Source organism: Coregonus lavaretus (genome assembly GCF_964263955.1).
Source record: "Coregonus lavaretus genome assembly, chromosome: 4".
In the NCBI taxonomy this organism is placed as follows: domain Eukaryota; kingdom Metazoa; phylum Chordata; class Actinopteri; order Salmoniformes; family Salmonidae; genus Coregonus; species Coregonus lavaretus.
The window spans coordinates 30997894-31018023 of NC_139991.1; the positions used below are offsets into that span (position 1 = coordinate 30997894).

At 42.1% G+C, this 20130-nt stretch overlaps 1 protein-coding gene across 2 annotated transcripts in view; it reads left to right on the forward strand.

The window, feature by feature from the left end:
- Positions 1-20130, forward strand: part of ric1 (RIC1 homolog, RAB6A GEF complex partner 1) — a 68888-nt gene that overhangs the window by 18249 nt on the left and 30509 nt on the right. For both annotated transcript variants that reach the window (XM_084160372.1, XM_084160373.1), the window contains exon 2: positions 9004-9111. In XM_084160372.1, the coding sequence (XP_084016498.1) occupies positions 9004-9111 (108 nt within the window). The remainder of the gene's footprint in view (positions 1-9003; positions 9112-20130) is intronic.

Genomic DNA, 20130 nt, shown 5'->3' on the forward strand with positions numbered 1-20130 from the left:
ACCTAAATTACCTCGTACCCCTGCACATTGACTCGGTACTGATACTCCCTGTATATAGCCATGTTATTTTTTACTCTTTATTGTTATTTGTTTTTCACTGTGTTTATTTCTAGTCACTTTCTATTTTTTAAAATCTATTTTTAACTCTGTCTTTTTGGAAAAGCATTTCACTGTTAGTCTAAACCTGTTGTTTACGAAGCATGTGACAAATAACATTTGATTTGAAAAATCAATTTAGCCTGTTGCTTAGTGAAAAGCAGTTTGCCCTACATTCATTGTTATTACTCCTCTTCCTCAACAACACATTTACTGAAGGCCTGTGATGTGGGTCTGACAGATCACATCTTATTTAATGTTGTCTTTGTGGAACTTGGAAGAGATTCAATTGGATTGATTACGTGGCTCCGCTGACAGGCAGCAGGCTCAGTCCCGACTACTGTGTATGTTTGTAGTGTGTGTGTGCGTCTGTGCGTGGGCATGTGTGCGTGCGTAGTTTGTGAAGCTGGCTGTGATTAGACTGAACGACCAGACTCTCCATACTGGCTGAGGCCATCCCATCTGGCTAATTCCAGTGTGGAAGAAGGAGTCCAGAAAGATTGTATTCAAATGCTTTTTTGGGCTCTGGAGTGCAAAGCTCACTCAAAGATGCTATTGAAGCTGACTGATGTGTTTCTGCTTTAATAATGTTTCCTCCTCCAGGCATTGGCACAGAGGTGGAAGCTCGAACCACATCAACCCAACCTCCACAGACAGTACATACTGCATACTCTTTTGTTGTTTGGCCCTGTGACTGGCTCTGTCTTCTTGTAGCTAACGCCCCTGGAGAATGCAGCACGGGGCACCTGCTCAAATGCCTCTTGTTCTGACATGACCTGACGGTGTGGTTACATGCATGTGATGCAATCTCTATTATTTACACAACCCCTTTAAACCCTCTAGCTGGCTGCAGTACAGTATTACTACTGGGGGGAAAGGTCACTCTGACGAAGAGTCATGCCTGTGAGGGGTCGTTGTTGTGCCAACTGTTCAGGTCATTAGTCCAGGGCTCTACTGTGCGACCATTTTACTTGCATGTGTGCCTAAATATTTTGCTGTGCGACCTGGAATTAAAATTTGGGAGCCCCAGTGCCCCTACAAAAATGAAGGATTCTAGCTTTAATATCTGAAATATGTTTCATTATGCTCCTAAATTTATTTTGTTTGCGCCTACATTTTTCAACTTGGGCGCACACGTGCTCCTTGTAAAAAAAGCTCAGCGTAGAGCCCTGGAGTCATGTTCAGCTCCTCTACCCAGTCGTCTTAGCCTTAAGTTCCCTGCCTTTCTCATATTGTAATGTAAGGAGTAGGGCTGACCTAATTTAGTCGACTGGTCGATTGTTTGGTTGTTAGGCTGTTGGTCTGCAATATTTTTGGGTGGTCATTACACACGAGACACCTGTCTGATTTGCGCCTGTCTCAGTGGACTAATCCATTGAGGAGGCCACAGGAATGCCATGGTCCAAGAAGAAGGGGAGTGTGGCTCAGATGCACAAGGCACGTCTCTCATCAGAATGCGCTCTCTCCCGCCATTCCGTGCATATTAATTGTTTCATAACTTTGTGTGCATTGTTTCCGGTCTATCAATTCCCCATTACATACACTATATAACCAAAAGTATGTGGACACCTGCTCGTCGAACATTACCGGCAACTTCAGGAGCATAAGGCAGATTCGGCAGAATCTGCGAAGGCCAGCAGCAGCGGGAGGAAGAGGGTCGGGAACAGTTTTTTTTCTTCTGGTTAGGCTATCTTGATCTCTGGCTCCTTCTTGAGTAATTTGTGTGTCTTAATTATTTAATCAAACAGCGTGCTTAAAGCATCAGACAAGTTCAGTACATATAGTTGATTTTATTAAAACACACAGGGTGTCTATATATATATATATATATATATATTTTTTTTTAAATACATGTTTTTAAAACAATCGATTGATCGAAAGAAAATACTACTCATGGTCAACTAAGATTTGTTTTTGTCTGTGACAGCCCTAGTAAGGATACTCTTTATTTTAGTCTCTCTTTTCTGTATCTTTCTCCCTCCTTTCCGCTCTGAAGCGTGTAGATTTGAATTTCTGCTCCCTTTATGGAAACGCTGGTGTTTTTGTGTGCGTGTGAAGCTGTGTGTGTTGGCAGAGGCAGTTGACGTGTGAGAATGGGATTACATGGTGTAGTGTGGTGCTGATGAATAGTCTCCTGTTGGGCCGAAGAGTACTGGTGACACGTATGTATGTGAGAGAGTGAGAAAGAGTGTGGGAAAGAGTGAGTGGACACTGTCTCGTTGGCCTAATGTTATATCCTAATTTGTCTTTGGTGCAGGTCATGTTGTTCTTCACATTACCGTCTATGGTAAACACATACTCTATCAAATAAAATCAAAGGTGATTTGTCACATGAACAGGATACAGAACTTGTAAACGGTACAGTGAAATGGTTACTTGCATAGTGTAGTCTTTTGTTTAGACATGTAGCTAGCTAAACAATGAACCATAATCCCAACTCATAACGTCACTACCCTGCATTAATCTACAGGTAGCTAGCTAACCAAGTAGGTTCAATGTTAGCTAGGTAGCTAACATTAGGCTATAACTAGCAATGCAAGTGGTTCTGAGATACGAATAATATTACTACACAGATCATACACGTAACGTTAGCTAGCGAGCCAGCCAACGTTTTGCTGGTTAGCTAACTGTATGCTTTAACTTGCAATGAAAATGACTTTCTGACAAAATTAGAAACATATGAAACTGAAAATGTAGCTAGATGGACTCTCTTACCTGTATACATGGATGAACGCTTCTCCCTCTCTGTCACGGATGCCATGGTTGCCCTTAGTTTGAAGACGTAATCCGGAGACAGGTGTTTTATATAACAACAGCCTTCTGTGTTCTCTTTTCGACTCCCTACGCATTTGCAATCAAACACCTGAATTTTCTCCATCTCCTTAGCTATCCTACTGTGTTTCCACCGGGCATTCCACTGATCTCAAAACTCGGTCCTCCAGAAAGTGGAGAGTCTTAGCAACACTTGTGCAGTTCTTCATTTTGTTAAAAGCCGCCACGTTAGAAAGGATTACTGACACATACTGACCAGCTCGTGTTATAGACAGAAGCGTGCTACGTGGCAGACCAATCCAAACTCATCTCTCGGCATCATTGTTAGCCGGAAGGTTCCGGTCTTTTTCCGTGGCTAAACCAACTAGGCTCGTAATTTAACAGTTGTATTCGTATTTACAGATGGCATACAAGTTTGTTATTAAGGCTCATGAAAGGTCACATGTTCCAGAAGGATTTTCTGCCAAAAAATGTGTTTTGATTTAAAAAAAAGTTTTTGGTGAAATGTCTCTCCTGTGATGTTGTGACGAGTCACCTGACGTAGTACGTAGTTTTCATGGACCACTTTTCGTGCTACTTTCAGAACTACTGGCTAAAAAGTATACAAAAGTACCGGAGAATCTCTGTTTATAATTTTAATTGAATGCGCTGTCAAATGCTGTAACTTTTTAATTAATGGGGGCTGACGGAAGAAATGGGGTTTGGAAAAGGGCCTGTCTGTTCGCACCAGGAGGAGAGTTATGCCACTCCTGGGGAGTCTGTTTTGGACCTAGATTCGCGAGGTTCATTTCTAGAGAATTTAGTTTGTAAAGGGTTTGTTTAGATCGCTGTTAGGGGGCACCCGTTCCAGTGCGCCTCACCAAACCGACTATACGTGATCTCGCAAAGGCTTCCAAACAGAGTTTTTGAACAATTGAAAGTCATCGGTTCAAAGGGGGATCCCATACCTCACGGTGAGATCAATCTTTTTTCCTTGGTATTTTGTTACCTCTCAAATATTTTGTTACTTTTTAAGGCTGGTGAAGTAATTTTTTGTTAGATAAAAAAAAAAACTTGAATCTTGCGCTCTTGCATCCTTGTTACTGACAGATCAGATTACTATTGGACTGAGTTGCGTGTCCAATAGCATGTTGTGTCTCAACCGATGTAAAATAGGGTCCAAGCTACAACATGTGAATATGAAGAAAAATCTGAATTTATATATTTTTTTAAAGAAAACAATGTTTTTCCACCTTATTTGTAATCCTTTAAATTATATAAAACTCAACCATTTATCTTTTCCAGTGATTAACGACATGGCTGTCTCAATGTACTTCCTCATCTTATGAGGTGGTGTTGACTGGGAGGGCCTGTGACAGGGTAATACAATAGACAGCCAAGTGGTAAATTGCATTTTCTTATAAAGGACATAGCTTTTTGATAATGCACTTCACAACCAAAATGCCTACTACTTATATCTGCTTGGCCGGGTATTTAACCTACTAGTTTATCAAACTGGGTATTTCTTAATACAACTTTTCACATAACACACATTACCGTTGTTGATGAAGCCGTCTGTGTCATCAGGGCAGTAACTCGAGTCAAGCTAATTCGAGGTTGCCACTAGATACCACAGCCACAAAGTCATAAACCCCTGCTTTTTCTACAATTTCTCTTCTTAAAATGTGATTTTAAACCTACCCTTAACCACACTGCTAACCTTAAATTAAGACCAAAAAGCAAATTGTTGTTTTCATTCATTTCTATGATAGTCACAAAGTCAAAATTGGCTGTGGTAACTAGTGGAAACCCTAATTCTATGCTTTACAGACTGACTTTAGCACCAGATTTGATTAGATTCAGGCTGGTGACGCCGTTACGGTTTGTTGCTCCTAGTTCACTGTATTATCAGACTCAGACATGAGTTAACTACCACCATAGCTGCATTCATTATTTATTTTTGCCCTAGATAATACAGAATACACTTGTATGAGCTACAACCTAACTAAGTTGTAATGAGGTAGCAAGCTAGCTAGTTATCTAGCTACCTATACTAACGTTAGATAAAACATTAGCTAGCCTGCCTCGCTAGCCAATATTAGCTAGCCTGCATCGCTTTATCAAAAGATAGCTACCTACATAACCAGCAATAACATTATCTAACGTTGTTCGCTAAGTTATACCAGAGAGGTCATTACTGTATATTCCAGTATCTCTGGTTATACTCACCACCACCGGTCCTTGCACATCAAGCTAGCGTTACTGGTGCAGACGAACTCCAACCACTTATTCCGCAGACTAGGGTCCTTCAGCAGGGCGTAAAAACCACAGAATTTTGGCTGTGGAGGCATGGTCAATCGATATAGGGCAGGAGTGAGAGAATGCCAAGAGTGTGCAAAGCTGTCATCAAGTCAAAGGGTGGATATTTGAAGAATCTCAAATATAAAATATATTTTGATTTGTTTAACACTTTATTGGTTACTACATGATTCCATATGGGTTATTTCATAGTTTTGATGTCGTCACTATTATTCTACAATGTAGAAAATAGTAAAAATAAAGAAAAACCCTTGAATGAGTAGGGGTTCTAAAACTTTTGACCGGTAGTGTACATCTACAGAAATAAGACAGATCTTGCTTCTGTTGCATGTTTGAGTGTTTGTTTAATAACCTACTGATTCTGTGAGCAGCAAGCCTCATGCAATGGCCAAATGTCGGATAAAGCAATTTCACAGATTCGGCTGTTTTTAATCTTTGCTATGCTGTAATAAAGGCTTCACAAAATAAAGGCTTTGCAATTTGTTTTCGTTAGAACAGACTGGTATTACTTATAATTTATTTTGTGTTGTTTACACTGTTCCAAACAGGCAGAAAAATATTGTAATCTAACAGCACCTGTTTGTCACATATAATATGCACGCAGCTCGCTCCTATACCCTCCTTTTTCTTGATCTCCTTATTGTTATTACAATTATTGTTATGATCATCATCATAATAATAATTATGTCATCATCATTAGTAGGCTTTGTATAGTAGCCTTGTATAACCACTATCGAGCTGTAGGCCTAAGAGCGCGTCCTGTTTAGTCTTAAATCCGTAACTTACTTAGGCCTATATTTCAATATATAGGCTACTGAATCAAACAATCATTCATTCGTTCATGCCATCACACAGCATACGAGACATTCATGCTTTGAATTGCAATCAAGCATTTTAGTTTTAAAATTAATTAACAAAGGAACTTTGAATAATTAGCCTAAACAATAAATAAACCACAATTCACAAATGCATGCAACTGTTTTTAGTCTGCTGTAATAAAGGCTTTATATATCTTATTTTTTTGTTAGAACAGACTCTCTGGTACACTTATTTATTTAGTGTTTACACTGTTCCAAATGGTCAGAAAAAGTAATAATATTGTAATCTAACAGCAACACATAATACTCACGCAATGCTTGGTGCTATACCCTCCTTTTTCTTGATCTCCGGTAGTTTCCACAACGAAGTCAAATGTCTTCCATAGATCTGACTTCCCCTTCCCCTCCTGAGCAACCAGTAAATATTCGCCTGTTTAGAGTTTCTTTTTCACGTCCTCCACATCCATTTTGTTGTCACGTGTTACTGTGTTCGGAGTTTGTTATAACCATTTTATTGATGTGATTATGATAGGCTATAGGTCCTAATGGTCACATGCATGCGATGCTTACATCTTTCACGTAAAGAGAACAAGGGTTGAGGGAATGTTTTTCCTAAGCAAATTAGAGATTTCGGTAACAGAACTTTTCAGTCCAAAACAAGTAAGAAACTAAATGGCTGAAATTATGTTACAGCTTCAGCACAGACAGCACAATAAACACTTGCTGTGCTGTGGTGCCTTTTCGCTGCAGTAGGGAGGAGAGTGAGACAACGTGCGCCAGTCACACAGGCACTCGCTGTCATTTTTTTTTAACACAGTGTGACCATCGGGCTCTTTCTCGAGTCATTTGTGTGTCTTAATTATTTAATCAAACGGTGTGCTTAAAGCATCAGCCAAGCTCAGTGCATACAGTGGGGAAAAAAAGTATTTAGTCAGCCACCAATTGTGCAAGTTCTCCCACTTAAAAAGATGAGAGAGGCCTGCAATTTTCATCATAGGTACACGTCAACTATGACAGACAAAATGAGGAAAAAAAATCCAGAAAATCTCATAGTAGGATTTTTTATTAATTTATTTGCAAATTATGGTGGAAAATAAGTATTTGGTCAATAACAAAAGTTTCTCAATACTTTGTTATATACCCTTTGTTGGCAATGACACAGGTCAAACGTTTGCTGTAAGTCTTCACAAGGTTTTCACACACTGTTGCTGGTATTTTGGCCCATTCCTCCATGTAGATCTCCTCTAGAGCAGTGATGTTTTGGGGCTGTCGCTGGGCAACACGGACTTTCAACTCCCTCCAAAGATTTTCTATGGGGTTGAGATCTGGAGACTGGCTAGGCCACGCCAGGACCTTGAAATGCTTCTTACGAAGCCACTCCTTCGTTGCCCGGGCGGTGTGTTTGGGATCATTGTCATGCTGAAAGACCCAGCCACGTTTCATCTTCAATGCCCTTGCTGATGGAAGGAGGTTTTCACTCAAAATCTCACGATACATGGCCCCATTCATTCTTTCCTTTACACGGATCAGTCGTCCTGGTCCCTTTGCAGAAAAACAGCCCCAAAGCATGATGTTTCCAACCCCATGCTTCACAGTAGGTATGGTGTTCTTTGGATGCAACTCAGCATTCTTTGTCCTCCAAACACGACGAGTTTAGTTTTTACCAAAAAGTTATATTTTGGTTTCATCTGACCATATGACATTCTCCCAATCCTCTTCTGGATCATCCAAATGCACTCTAGCAAACTTCAGACGGGCCTGGACATGTACTGGCTTAAGCAGGGGGACACGTCTCGCACTGCAGGATTTGAGTCCCTGGCGGCGTAGTGTGTTACTGATGGTAGGCTTTGTTACTTTGGTCCCAGCTCTCTGCAGGTCATTCACTAGGTCCGCCCGTGTGGTTCTGGGATTTTTGCTCACCGTTCTTGTGATCATTTTGACCCCACGGGGTGAGATCTTGCGTGGAGCCCCAGATCGAGGGAGATTATCAGTGGTCTTGTATGTCTTCCATTTCCTAATAATTGCTCCCACAGTTGATTTCTTCAAATCAAGCTGCTTACCTATTGCAGATTCAGTCTTCCCAGCCTGGTGTAGGTCTACAATTTTGTTTCTGGTGTCCTTTGACAGCTCTTTGGTCTTGGCCATAGTGGAGTTTGGAGTGTGACTGTTTGAGGTTGTGGACAGGTGTCTTTTATACTGATAACAAGTTCAAACAGGTGCCATTAATACAGGTAACGAGTGGAGGACAGAGGAGCCTCTTAGAGAAGAAGTTACAGGTCTGTGAGAGCCAGAAATCTTGCTTGTTTGTAGGTGACCAAATACTTATTTTCCACCATAATTTGCAAATAAATTCATAAAAAATCCTACAATGTGATTTTCTGGATTTTTTTTTCTCAATTTGTCTGTCATAGTTGACGTGTACCTTTGATGAACATTACAGGCCTCTCTCATATTTTTAAGTGGGAGAACTTGCACAATTGGTGGCTGACTAAATACTTTTTTCCCCCACTGTATGTAGAGGATTTTATTCAAACATATAGGGTGTGTCTGTCTATATATGGACAAATAAATTTAAACATTTCAACCTATCGATTGGTTGAAAGAACAGGACTACTCTCGGTTGACCAAGTTTTTCTTTTTTTGTCGTGGACAGCCCTAGACAGCAGTGTATTACTGGCTGTCCACATCAAGCCCAGGCTATAGTGGAGACCCATAAAGCCCACTAGCGGCTGCCCAGGCTAATGTTACTTGTGATGTACGCCACATGGTGTGATATTTCAGGGGTTGTTCGGTTGTACTGTTTTGTTCAAATTGTTAGTGCCAAACGTTTGCTGTTTCCGGCAGCCATGTTGCTTGCATTCTTCAGAGCCTGCTTCACGGGACACTGACTGACTACTTTATTATTGTGAAACACTTCAGCTGTAGATTTTATACAGGGCAAGTTCTGAAGTATCCTAGGATAATCTCATTAACACTCTCTCTCACTCTCTCTCTCTCTGTCTTTCTCTGTCTCTTTCAGCCCAGTGTTCTGATAGTGAGCTACATAGAGTCAGTGAAGGCAGCAGCCCAGTTTGGCTTCTATCAGCAGGCCGAATGGAAGCCGGACGATTCCATGATAGCAGTGGCGGTGAGTAATGCAATGCGTTCACTTCTCTCTTCTCTCATCTTAATAGTAGTCTCCTCCCCTCTCTCTTGCGCTCACATGTCTCTTTGCGGGCCCCCATCATTTGTGTGTGTGTGTGTGGTTCAGCCCTCAGCGAAGGGTTCATTGTGTTCAGTTGGGTCATTAGTGTGTGTTCAGATCCCTTCAACCCAAACGCCCGCTCACTTCCCCTGCAGTGAAATTCCAGGGGGAATTTCAGCTCCACTGCTTCAAGTCCACATAGACCCTTTTCACGCTACTGAGATGAGCTGTGCTTTACGTATTTGCCACGTTTGCTGGAACCGTGCGGGAAACCATTATGTGAAAATAAAATATCTGAGCCAGCACGGTTGGGTTGGGTTCAGCAGGATAGTGTAGAAAGGGTCAAACCGAGAGTGAGGCTCAGTCCTTCAGTCAGTCCTGCTTGTGAGCCCATGGAGAGCCTGGAGAGTGCCTGTCTCTGAACAGAGCTGCCTATAGGCTACTATAGTGTTCAGTCCAGTGGGGATAACAATCATTGTCTGTTGCTTTGGGAGAATGCGAGTCACAACAGTGTTGTTGTTGCTGCCTAGCCAGGCTCTGACCTTCTGCCTGCAGGCGCAACTAACAGCTTGTGTGCCATAGTAGCTAGTAGCTATAGTAGGTGGGGATTAAAGGATCCAGAAACCGCAGCTATTCTGAGAGGCTGTAGAGAGAGACACACACACACACACAGAAAGAATGTATAGGATAGGATTTATGTCAACCTTATCTCTCTAACTCTGGCCCCTATGTGTTTCTTTCATATCATCATTATGATGACTGAAGCTCTGGATTTATTGGGCAGTTCTAACAGAACAGAATAGTGAAGAAAGTGGCTGGCCCGGTGCCAATCGAAGCCCAGGTCAGGTCATTCTGGTCTTCCTATTGGCTCTGGCCTGTCAAGCTGACCTTCCTATTGGCTCTGGCCTTCCTACTGGGGCATGTATTTTTATGTGCCCGGATCAGACGAGGGCACTGGCAGACCACAGAGGAAGGTACTGCAGTCATGGGTCTCAAGGCCTATTGGGCCATTACTCATAAAGGTCTTTAATGTGGGTAGAAGTGTAATCTTGTCTCGCTCAACGCTGCCAGGATGAGAGCAAGGCTTATTGGGGGAATATAAAAAGCTACTTTTGTTGTGGTTCTTTTTTTGTCCTTGTGGCATGTTCACATATTTGTTTGATTTTAGGATGGATTACTGTGAATATTTTAAATAGTTGGCCAATCATGGTTTTGAAATTGTATTTAGATTTAAGGTGAAAAAAAGTAACAAATTGCCTCAAAGGATCACTCTCTTGATACTTTCTTGGTCAAAATGACTCCCACCACAGGGAAATTAGATAACCGCGATTAATGTTATGTTGATATATTTTTTGTTCTTTGCAAATTACATTTTCTGACCTTTTATTAAAGTCTTTCAAAACTAAGTTTGTAATCATCTGCTTTAAAAAAAATTTGAACAAGAATTCGGTCCTTATTCATTTAGCCAGACTTACTTCAGCTGAACTTATTACCACTTCACTTTACGTTTAGTTCTACTGCTGAAAACTCCTATCTTGGTTGTTGAGGTAAACAGGTCATAGTGCAGAACACGCATGGTGCTGCTCACTGTGGTGGTTTATTCAGTCCCTTTGTTTCCATTGTAGCTCAGGTTCTAGTTCCATCACAGCTGCATTATTTATTTTGTAGTAGGTAGGCCTAGACACGGTCGCTGAATGAATGGCCTTAACAGAATAGAATGACGTTATTGTGTTTCCTATGAAACATTAAAAGATATGCTGCATAAGGATAAAAATACTTAATACAAAGGTTCTAATATCAACGTGAACCTTTTTTATGTTGTCCTCACTCAGTCTAGGACACACTCCAGAGACCCAGACTGTGACTGCTGTTGTCGTCGTCTTGTATGCCAGTGACACCAGCTGACCCTGGTCGGTCTGTTGATCGGCACAGCGGCTTTGAGAAAGAAACTGGAGCTCTGAGTTTCCGTTCAGGCTGTCGTCACTGCAACAGGAGCCTGGGGGTTTCACAAGTGTAGGGTAGGTTTCAGTTCGGCATGGGGGCCCTGCGTTGGTATATGTCACTCACAGTCACAACAAACCTGCCAGGAAGGGGGTATGGAGGAATAATCAGAGGCAAGGCCAAGAACAGTCAGACAGGCTGCATCCCAAATGGCACCCTATTCCCTACATAGTGCACTGCTTTTGACCAGAGGGCTCTGGTCAAAAGTAGTGCACTACTCTGGTCGAGAAGTAGTGCACTATGTAGGGAATAGGGTGCTATTTAGGATGCTGCCTGTCTGCCTGCTTGCTAAAAGCTCTATCTTGTTTACTTACCCCTGCTCTGAGACGTGAGACGATGACTACCACATGGTCAGTTATTGAGCTGTTTTTATTTGCAGCATCAGGCTGTGTGATGGAATATTAGTTATGCAGCATCCTAATTGCAGCTAATCCTCTAAGTCCCCAGTGTGACCGCAAATGTGTGTGTTACTGACTGGAGCTTAATTACACCAAGACGGTCTGGCCAGAAATAACTTCCACTCTAACACAATTGCCTCAGACAGATGGTTTCATGTCAGACAGAAATGAAAGATGGAAGTAGCTGATGTGGTTGAATTCCTTCTAACATTTGATTTCTGACTCTAGTGACTTTTGGTCTTACATTGAGGAAGTGAAAGAAAGTTGCCACGCTCAGCATAGACTCAAGTCCCCACCTAAACTCTGGTGCTGAGCTACAGGGCTGCAGGCTTGAAGACAGGAGTGTCTATGATAACCTGGGCATACCAGTCTGTTTAGCTAACATTCCACTCATTTGTGCACTGTATCATTGCCAAACAGAGTACAACGAGTGAAATGTTTGCTAAACTGACTGGTACCCAGGCTACATGTATAACCTTTCCCCCACTACAAACAGCATACAGGCAGTAAACTCAAGTCCCCACCTGACCCTCTGGTCCTGGGCTGGGGGTTTGAAGACAGGAGTGTGTGATGTTATGAAGCCATGAGGTAACTGACTCATTCCCAGTCCCCCTCTGTTTTTGTTTTTTTGTTTTTTTTTACCTCTGCACCTGCTCCCTCTCTGTTGTGTTTGGCTCGTTGGGCCTGATGGTTTTCACACATTCATAGCATTCATCGATGAGGGCTTTGGCTCTTGTGGAAGTTGAAACGGACAGGGAGAACATTGGGGGCAAGGGGGGAGGGAAGTCCTGGCCAGGAGGACATGTTAGTTAGAGGTTCTCTCTTAAAAGCCTCCGCCTTCCTCGTAGTGAAAATATTTATGTGCTCCGACTGAACATTCAGTTTCAGTTTGGAGCGAGAAAGTGTCCTTGGGTTGTCTTGGCATTGGTTTCACCTGACTCTCCTGTCTGTATATTGCGAGTCCATGACCCTGAATCACACTCTGTTGCAGATGCATTCATAATGTCTCCTCTTCAAGGTTGGACATTGTTTTGGGACAAACAGACCATCGCTGAACCTTTGTTTGAGTCATGTGAGAAAGGCATAATGACTGAAGCTTTGAGACCAGTGAGGCATGATGACTCCAAGCCAAAGGTTATCTAAATACACAGATCCCTGTACATCATAAAATAGATTTTAATGCAGCCTTTACCAAAAATGTCACTCAGAACTTTCAGTGAAAAGGATCAGACTCCTCCTCCAGAAAATAAAAGTCTGCTGAACTGAAGTAAAGTCTGCATGCTCAAGTAATCTCTATAGTCCCTGTCGATTACTCACTTTGAAACAGTAAAGCTATTTAATGATCCTTGATTTTCCGTGGCGCGTTTCTGCTTTCTTGACAGCTTATTTATTTTCCTCACGGTCGTGACCTTGCAAATCGTATTCCCCCCTCCCCCAACCACAAGGTAAAGTTCAGAGTGAAAACATCCAAAGAGGTGTGTTTTTCAAACTGAGAAAATCCTCTTTCAGAATACAGGTAAAGAAAATAAAATCTAATCAGCTCTCTTGCTGTTTCCTCGGTCTCTCTGTCTTATCTACAGTAACTAGGACAATATGAGCAAATCAAAAGGAGAAAAACCCACAAAATCGAAGCTCTAATGTTACATAATGAAGAGTCAATCATTTGTTTTTCGACTGTCTCTTGTATTAATTAATACAGCACACAAAAGAAGCTGACTCAAACAGAGACCTCCTATGCTGTCATTATCCTAATTGTGTGCAAACTTCTGCTATCTTTATTTTTCCTTCAAGCTGTATTGAGAGTGAAGACTGAGCTAGCTGGCTGGCTCCTGGCTGAGCATTCAAGTACAGTTTTTTCTTTTTTTTTTCTCCATCTGTAACATGAGAGATAAAAACAGCTGACTTGAGATGTTTTGTCTGGAAACTCTGTGCCATTTTACATTCCAGGCGCACAGAGCATGAGATGGCTGGGAACAACCCCTTCTCTCCCACACTCTCTCCCACCCTTCTCCCCTTCTCTCCCACTCTCTCCCACCCTTCTCCCCTTCTCTCCCACCCTTCTCCCCTTCTCTCCCACTCTCTCCCCCAGACTTTCCCACCCTCACCCAGATCCACCTTCCCTAGTCAGTCTCAGAGGTAGGCCTATACTTTCAGTGCCTTCAGAAAGTATTCACACCCCTTGACTTTTTAAACATTTTGTTGTGTTACAGCCTGAATGTAAAATGTATTAAATGAAAACATTTTGTCAGTGGCCTACGCACAATACCCCATAATGTCAGTGGAATTATGTTTTTTGAAATTTTCACAAATTAATTAAAAATGAAAAGCTGAAATGTCTCGAGTCAATAAATATTCAACCCCTTTGTTATGACAAGCCTTAATGAGTAAAAATGTGCTTAACAAGTCACATAAGTTGCATGGACTCATTCTGTGTGTAATAATTGTCTGAACATGTTTTTTTTCTATGACTACCTCATCTCTGTACCCCACACATACAATTATATGTAAGGTCCCTCAGTTGAGCAGTGAATTTCAAACACCGATTCAACCACAAAGACCATGGCGGTTTTCTAATGCCTTGCAAAGAAGGGCACCTATTGGTAGATGGGTAAAAAAAAAAGCAGACATTGAATATCCCTTTGAGCATGGTGAAGTTATTCATTACACTTTGGATGGTGTATCAATACACTCAGTCACTACAAAGACACAGACGTCCTTCCTAACTCAGTTCCCGGAGAGGAAGGAAACCGCTCAGGGATTCCACCACGAGGCCAATGGTGACTTTAAAACAGTTAAGGAGTTTAATGGCTGTGATGGGAGAAAACTGAGGATGGATCAATAACATTGTAGATGCGCCACAATACTAACCTAATTGACAGAGTGAAAAGAAGGAAGTCTCTACAGAAAAAAAAGTTATACTGCAAAAATGTGGCAAAGAAATTAACTTTTTGTACAAAGCGTTATGTTTGGGGCAAATCCAAAATAACACATCACTGAGTACTACTCTTCATATTTTCAAGCATGGTGGTGGCTGCATCATGTTATGGATATGCTTGTCATCAGCAAGTACTAAAAAGAAAAAAAACTGAATACAGCACAAGGCCAAATCTACACCGGAGTTGCTTACCAAGACATTGAATGTTCCTGAGTGGACTAGTTACAGTTTTGACTTAAATCAGCTTGAAAATCTATGGCCAGACTTGAGAATGGCTGTTTAGCATTCATCAACAATCAACTTGACAGAGCTTGAAGAATTTTCTAAAGAATAATGCGTAAATATTGTATAATCCAGGTGTGCAAAGCTCTTAGAGACTTACCCAGAAAGACTCACAGCTGTAATCGTTGCCAAAGGTGCTTTTACAAAGTATTGACTGTCAATACTTATGTAAATTAGATTTCATTTTCAATACATTTACAAACATTTCTAAAAACATGTTTTCACTGTCATTATGTGGTGTTGTGTGTGTGTGTGTAGATTGATGGGTGAGAATCTAAATCTATTTAATACATTTTGAATTCAGGCTGAATAAGTCAAGGGGTATGAATACTTTCTGAAAGCACTATAAACCCCTGTTTGTCTGGCCATATCGACAAATACACCAGACTAGGAACCTTGGTCTTACCTGGGTCTTTCCAGGTTATCAGACCTTGCTCTTTTTAGGGAAAGAGAAAGGGGGATACCAAGTCAGTTGCACAGCTGAATGTATTCAACCGAAATGTGTCTTCTGCATTTGATCTTTTGATCACTTGATCGACGTACACGTCATCGGTGCCCGGGGAGCAGTTGTTGGGATGGTTAACGGCCTTGCTCAAGGGCAGAACGGCAAAATGTTTCACCTTGCAGGCTCGGGGATTTGAACAAGCAACCTTTCGGTCATTGTCCCAATGCTCTAACCGCTAGGTACCTACCTAATCACTGTGTGTCTGGCTATTCGTCTGACTATGAAGCCATGTTATAGTATAGCCTTTGTCTGTCTTTCTATCCTGAGGAGTGTTTTTCTCAGAGAAAGGCTGGAAGTAAAACTCAAACTGAACTCCCTGCCCCCCTCGGTTATGGAGTGTCGAGACTCAAGGACACATAGCCCTGCTGGAAACCCCAAATTGGAGGAGCGCAGACCAAAGCTCCCAGGAGAGGCACAGCTGTTTTCCAGATGTGTTTGTACCATGATTCTGGCCGGGTAAACGTATTCACCCCAGACCAGACCCAGACAAAGTTTATCTTTAGGAGAGGGAGAAAGGAAAAAAAGAAAGCTGTGTGGAGAGAGGGGGTGGAGTTCTTATCGCCATTTCATAATATTTCAGAGTTTTGGTTTTATTTTTTTATTTTTTCTATGTGTTCTACAGTGTGTTTCTCTTAGGGGGAATGCAATATTAGGAAGGTGTTCCTAATGTTTGGTATACTCAGTGTATATGCCATTTAGCAGAATTGGTATCCAAAGCTACTTAGTCATGCGTGCATACATTTTACTTATGGGTGGTCCTGGGAATCTAACCCACTATCCTGGCGTTGCAAGCACCATGCTCTCCCAACTGAGCTACAGAGGACTCTACTATCTTCACGTCTCTCCAACAGTCAAGAAGTTCAGTTGGTTCCAATGCTTGGGTGTAGTTAAGATGTAGCTGAGGCTAGATTAGTCCTCGATGTCCACTGTCAATGCCTATACATTTTTGTAGATTGTTTCACCATGAGAGGAGTGTGGTAGCCTAACCATTTATTTGGTTTTCATTTCTTCCCGTTGTTTCCAATAGCAATGCCTAGTAGTCCTTTGATGTTCCCTCCCTCACCTTTTGTCCAAAGATGTTAGTATTTGAATGATCCTGAAGGCCTCAGTATTTCATGTTTGGTCAACGGTGTTAGTATTTAATCATGTTCCAAGAAAGGAAAGGCTGGTAGCTGCAGGTCACTGGCTAGCTGCTGTGAGATAGAAGTCCTGGAGATGAGTAGGTGGCCTTCCGTCACAGCACACACAAACACACACCGAGCTCCCTGCCATCCAGGACCTCTATACCAAGCGGTGTCAGAAGATTTCACTGTTAGTCTACACCTGGTGTTTACAAAGAATGTGCCAAATAAAATGTGATTTTGATTTCACGCACACGCCACACAAACACACACACACACACACACACACACACACACACACACCATTATCTACCCAGAGGGAGGAAGAACAACACTTCCTCTTATGCTTTAATGAGGCTCCTGTACCCACCTAGCAATTGCAGACTGCACCTTTAGCCCACAGCATCTTGCCCTCGGAGTCACAACAACAGGAAGGGTAGATGTTGCATGGCCTTTCAGTTCTGTTTTCTGAACAATGTAGCCTATTCTATGCATGTCAGCTTGATAAATTAACAAAACAGAAAGCAAGGCCATTTGCCAGATCCAGATATATTCTTTATGAGGTAGGCTAGTTAAAGCTGCAATATGTAACTTTTTGGATGACCTGACCAAATTCACATTGAAATATGTGTTATAGATCTGTCATTCTCATTGAAAGCAGGTCTAAGAAGCGGTAGTTATGTTATATGTGCGCTATTTGTATGCTTCCCATTCTTAAGTTCTGTTTATGAGTCTTTTACTTTCGGTTTTGTACACCAGTTGAAAATACAATATTTAGTTTTTGAAAATATACTGTATTTCACAGCGGTTTAGATGGTACAATGATTCTCTACACTTGTTTTGTCACAAGCTGAAATTAGGCAAACTGAAATGGTGGAGGCGGAGCAATTTCTGCACATTGCACCTTTAATTAACAGTTGCTGCCAAAATACCATCATTGTTTTTGTAGAATTGTAATTAACTATGTCTAAACACGGTAGCTGTTTAGAGGCTAGTTACTATTGTAAAAGATGTTAAGTGTTTGAAGGGGGACTTTTGATGCTCAAGATTAGGGTCATCACGGGTGCTGCTGTCCATTTGTATCTGTGTATTTGAAACAAGCTCTTTGATATACGAGTTATTATGAGAGCTCATTTTGGCCCCCAATAAGCAGTAAGACTGACAGTTAAATGAATGAACACATCGAAAGTTCTTATAAGGAGCCAAAAATCTGTTCTGTATTCTGAGTGTATTTGAATGAAGTGTGTAAATGCAACAAAGTCAAACATGTAAAAAAATATATATATTTTCCACAGTAAGGTTTTTTTTTGCCTAGTTAGATTGAATTGGTGCAGTTGGTTTTGTTTCACACTGTCCACCATATCTCAGCTCAGCTGCAGTGCTGGCTGGTTGGCTCAGATATGCCTGGAATTCACTGCATTTTTGATCTGAGGAAATGGTTAAATTATAATAACTAGGCCATCTGATGAGACTGAGGAGCCTGCTGTGAACATTCACACTATATATACCCCCCCTTTGAATGTGATGACGTGCTTTTCTTCAGTAATAACTAAAGTGTTGGGCCTACTTTTCTGTATGCAGAATATTCATCTGACGAGGAGTTGCAGTTAAAGTTTGCGTGTGCATGTGCAAGTTGGAATGTATTGTGACTTACTCAAAAATATAATGAATGTAATGAAATGTAAATGGTTTTCTCTGGCAACTACTCTCTTTTCAACAGAGTTTTTAATAGATGTTTTTCCTTCCATCTCCTCTCCTGTAGATGTAGGACTAATACATATTCAATCCGAGATATAAAAATGAACCATTCAGAACTCCATGTTCTACAGGTGTCAACATATTCAAAAAAGTCTGTGATAGGAAATGGCATAGGATGGCCTACACGTAACTGGAGAAAGTCTGATAGACTGTCGGGTCCTTTTGTCTGCTGTTCTGTCACCCTGGCAACTGCATCCATCCCTGCTGTATAGCTCATCATCATGAACGTGTCATGAGGGCGGTCCGGTAATCTTTCTCAGAATCCTAACTGTATAGATGTAATTTAACCACCACTCTATATCCAACACAGTCCTACCTGCCCTGCCCTGCTCTGTTCTCATAATTGGTTTTCCTCTACAACTGTCATGTGGAGGAGTCCGACAGATCAACTTGGCAAGGAGATGCTTGGGGCTTCATACACTCATCATTTTCATATGCAAAATCATTCCTACAGAATGTCCATGAAGTAATGTCCCAGCCATGTTTTAGCATCTGTATTTAGACTGCTTGTCATCATGCAGCAGGAGCCTACAGACTCTGTAGGGTTGGGGTCAGTTCCATTTTATTTAAATTCCAGTCAATTCAGAAAGCAAACCCAATTCCAGTTTTTCCTAATTGAAAAGCATGGAATTTCAGTGTATGGAATTGACCCCAACCCTGCTATAGAGTGAGAGAGTAGAAGCGACTGCCACAAGCATAATACCATTTAACACTACTGAGCAGAGTCAAACCAAGCCGAGAGGAGCTGCATTGGGCTGGTTACGCATCCGCCATAGTTGTTGGAACGTCAAAGAAAATATCAGTGCCAGCATAGTATGGTTCAGGTTGGCGCGATAGTGTGAAAGGAGTACGAGTCTCTCACTAGCAGGCTCTGCTCCCATCCAGACCTCGCTGCCAGCCAGCTGTCACTCACTGAGGCAGCATGAACTGTGAGAAAGTTCAGACACACTGTGCTCTTCCAAAAATATGTCCTCTCTCTCTCGCTCTTGCTCGCTTGCTCTCTCGCTCTTTTGCTCTCTTGCTCTCTCGCTCTTTTGCTCTCTTGCTCTCTCGCTCTCTCTCTCCACTCCACTACACTACACTACACTACACTACACTACACGGCCAAAAGTTCGTCAAACATCTCATTCCAAAATCATGGCCATTAATATGGAGTTGGTCCCCCCTTTGCTGCTATAACAGCCTCCACTCTTCTCGAAGGCTTTCCACTACATGTTGGAACATTGCTGCCGGGACTTGCTTCCATTCAGCCACGAGCATTAGTGAGGTCGGGCACTGATGTTGGGCGATTAGGCCTGGCTCGTGGTCGGTGTTCCAATTGATCCCAAAGGTGTTCGATGGGGTTGAGGTTAGGGCTCTAAGCAGGCCAGTCAAGTTCTACCACACCGATCTCGACAAACCATTTCTGTATGGACCTTGCTTTGTGCACAGGGGCATTGTCATGCTGAAACAGGAAATGGCGTTCCCCACACTGTTGCCACAAAGTTGGGAGCACAGAGTTGTCTAGAATGTCATTGTATGCTGTAGTGTTAAGATGTATCTTCACTGGAACTAAAGGGCCTAGCCCGAACCATGAAAAAAATCCCCAGACCATTATTCCTCCTCCACCAAACTTTACAGTTGGCACTCCATTCGGACAGGTAGCGTTCTCCTGGCATCTGCCAAACCCAAATTAGTCCGTTGGACTGCCAGATGGTGAAGCTTGATTCAGCACTCCAGAGAATGCGTTTCCACTGCTCCAGAGTCCAATGGCGGCGAGCTTTACACCACTCCAGCCGACGCTTGGCATTGCGCATGGTGATCTTAGGCTTGTGTGCGGCTGCTCGGCCAGTTGCTTCCAGAGGCAGTTTGGAACTCGGTAGTGAGTGTTGCAACCGAGGACAGACGATTTTTACGTGTTACGTGCTTCATCACTTGGCAGTCCTGTTCTGTGTGCTTGTGTGGCCTACCACTTCGCGACTG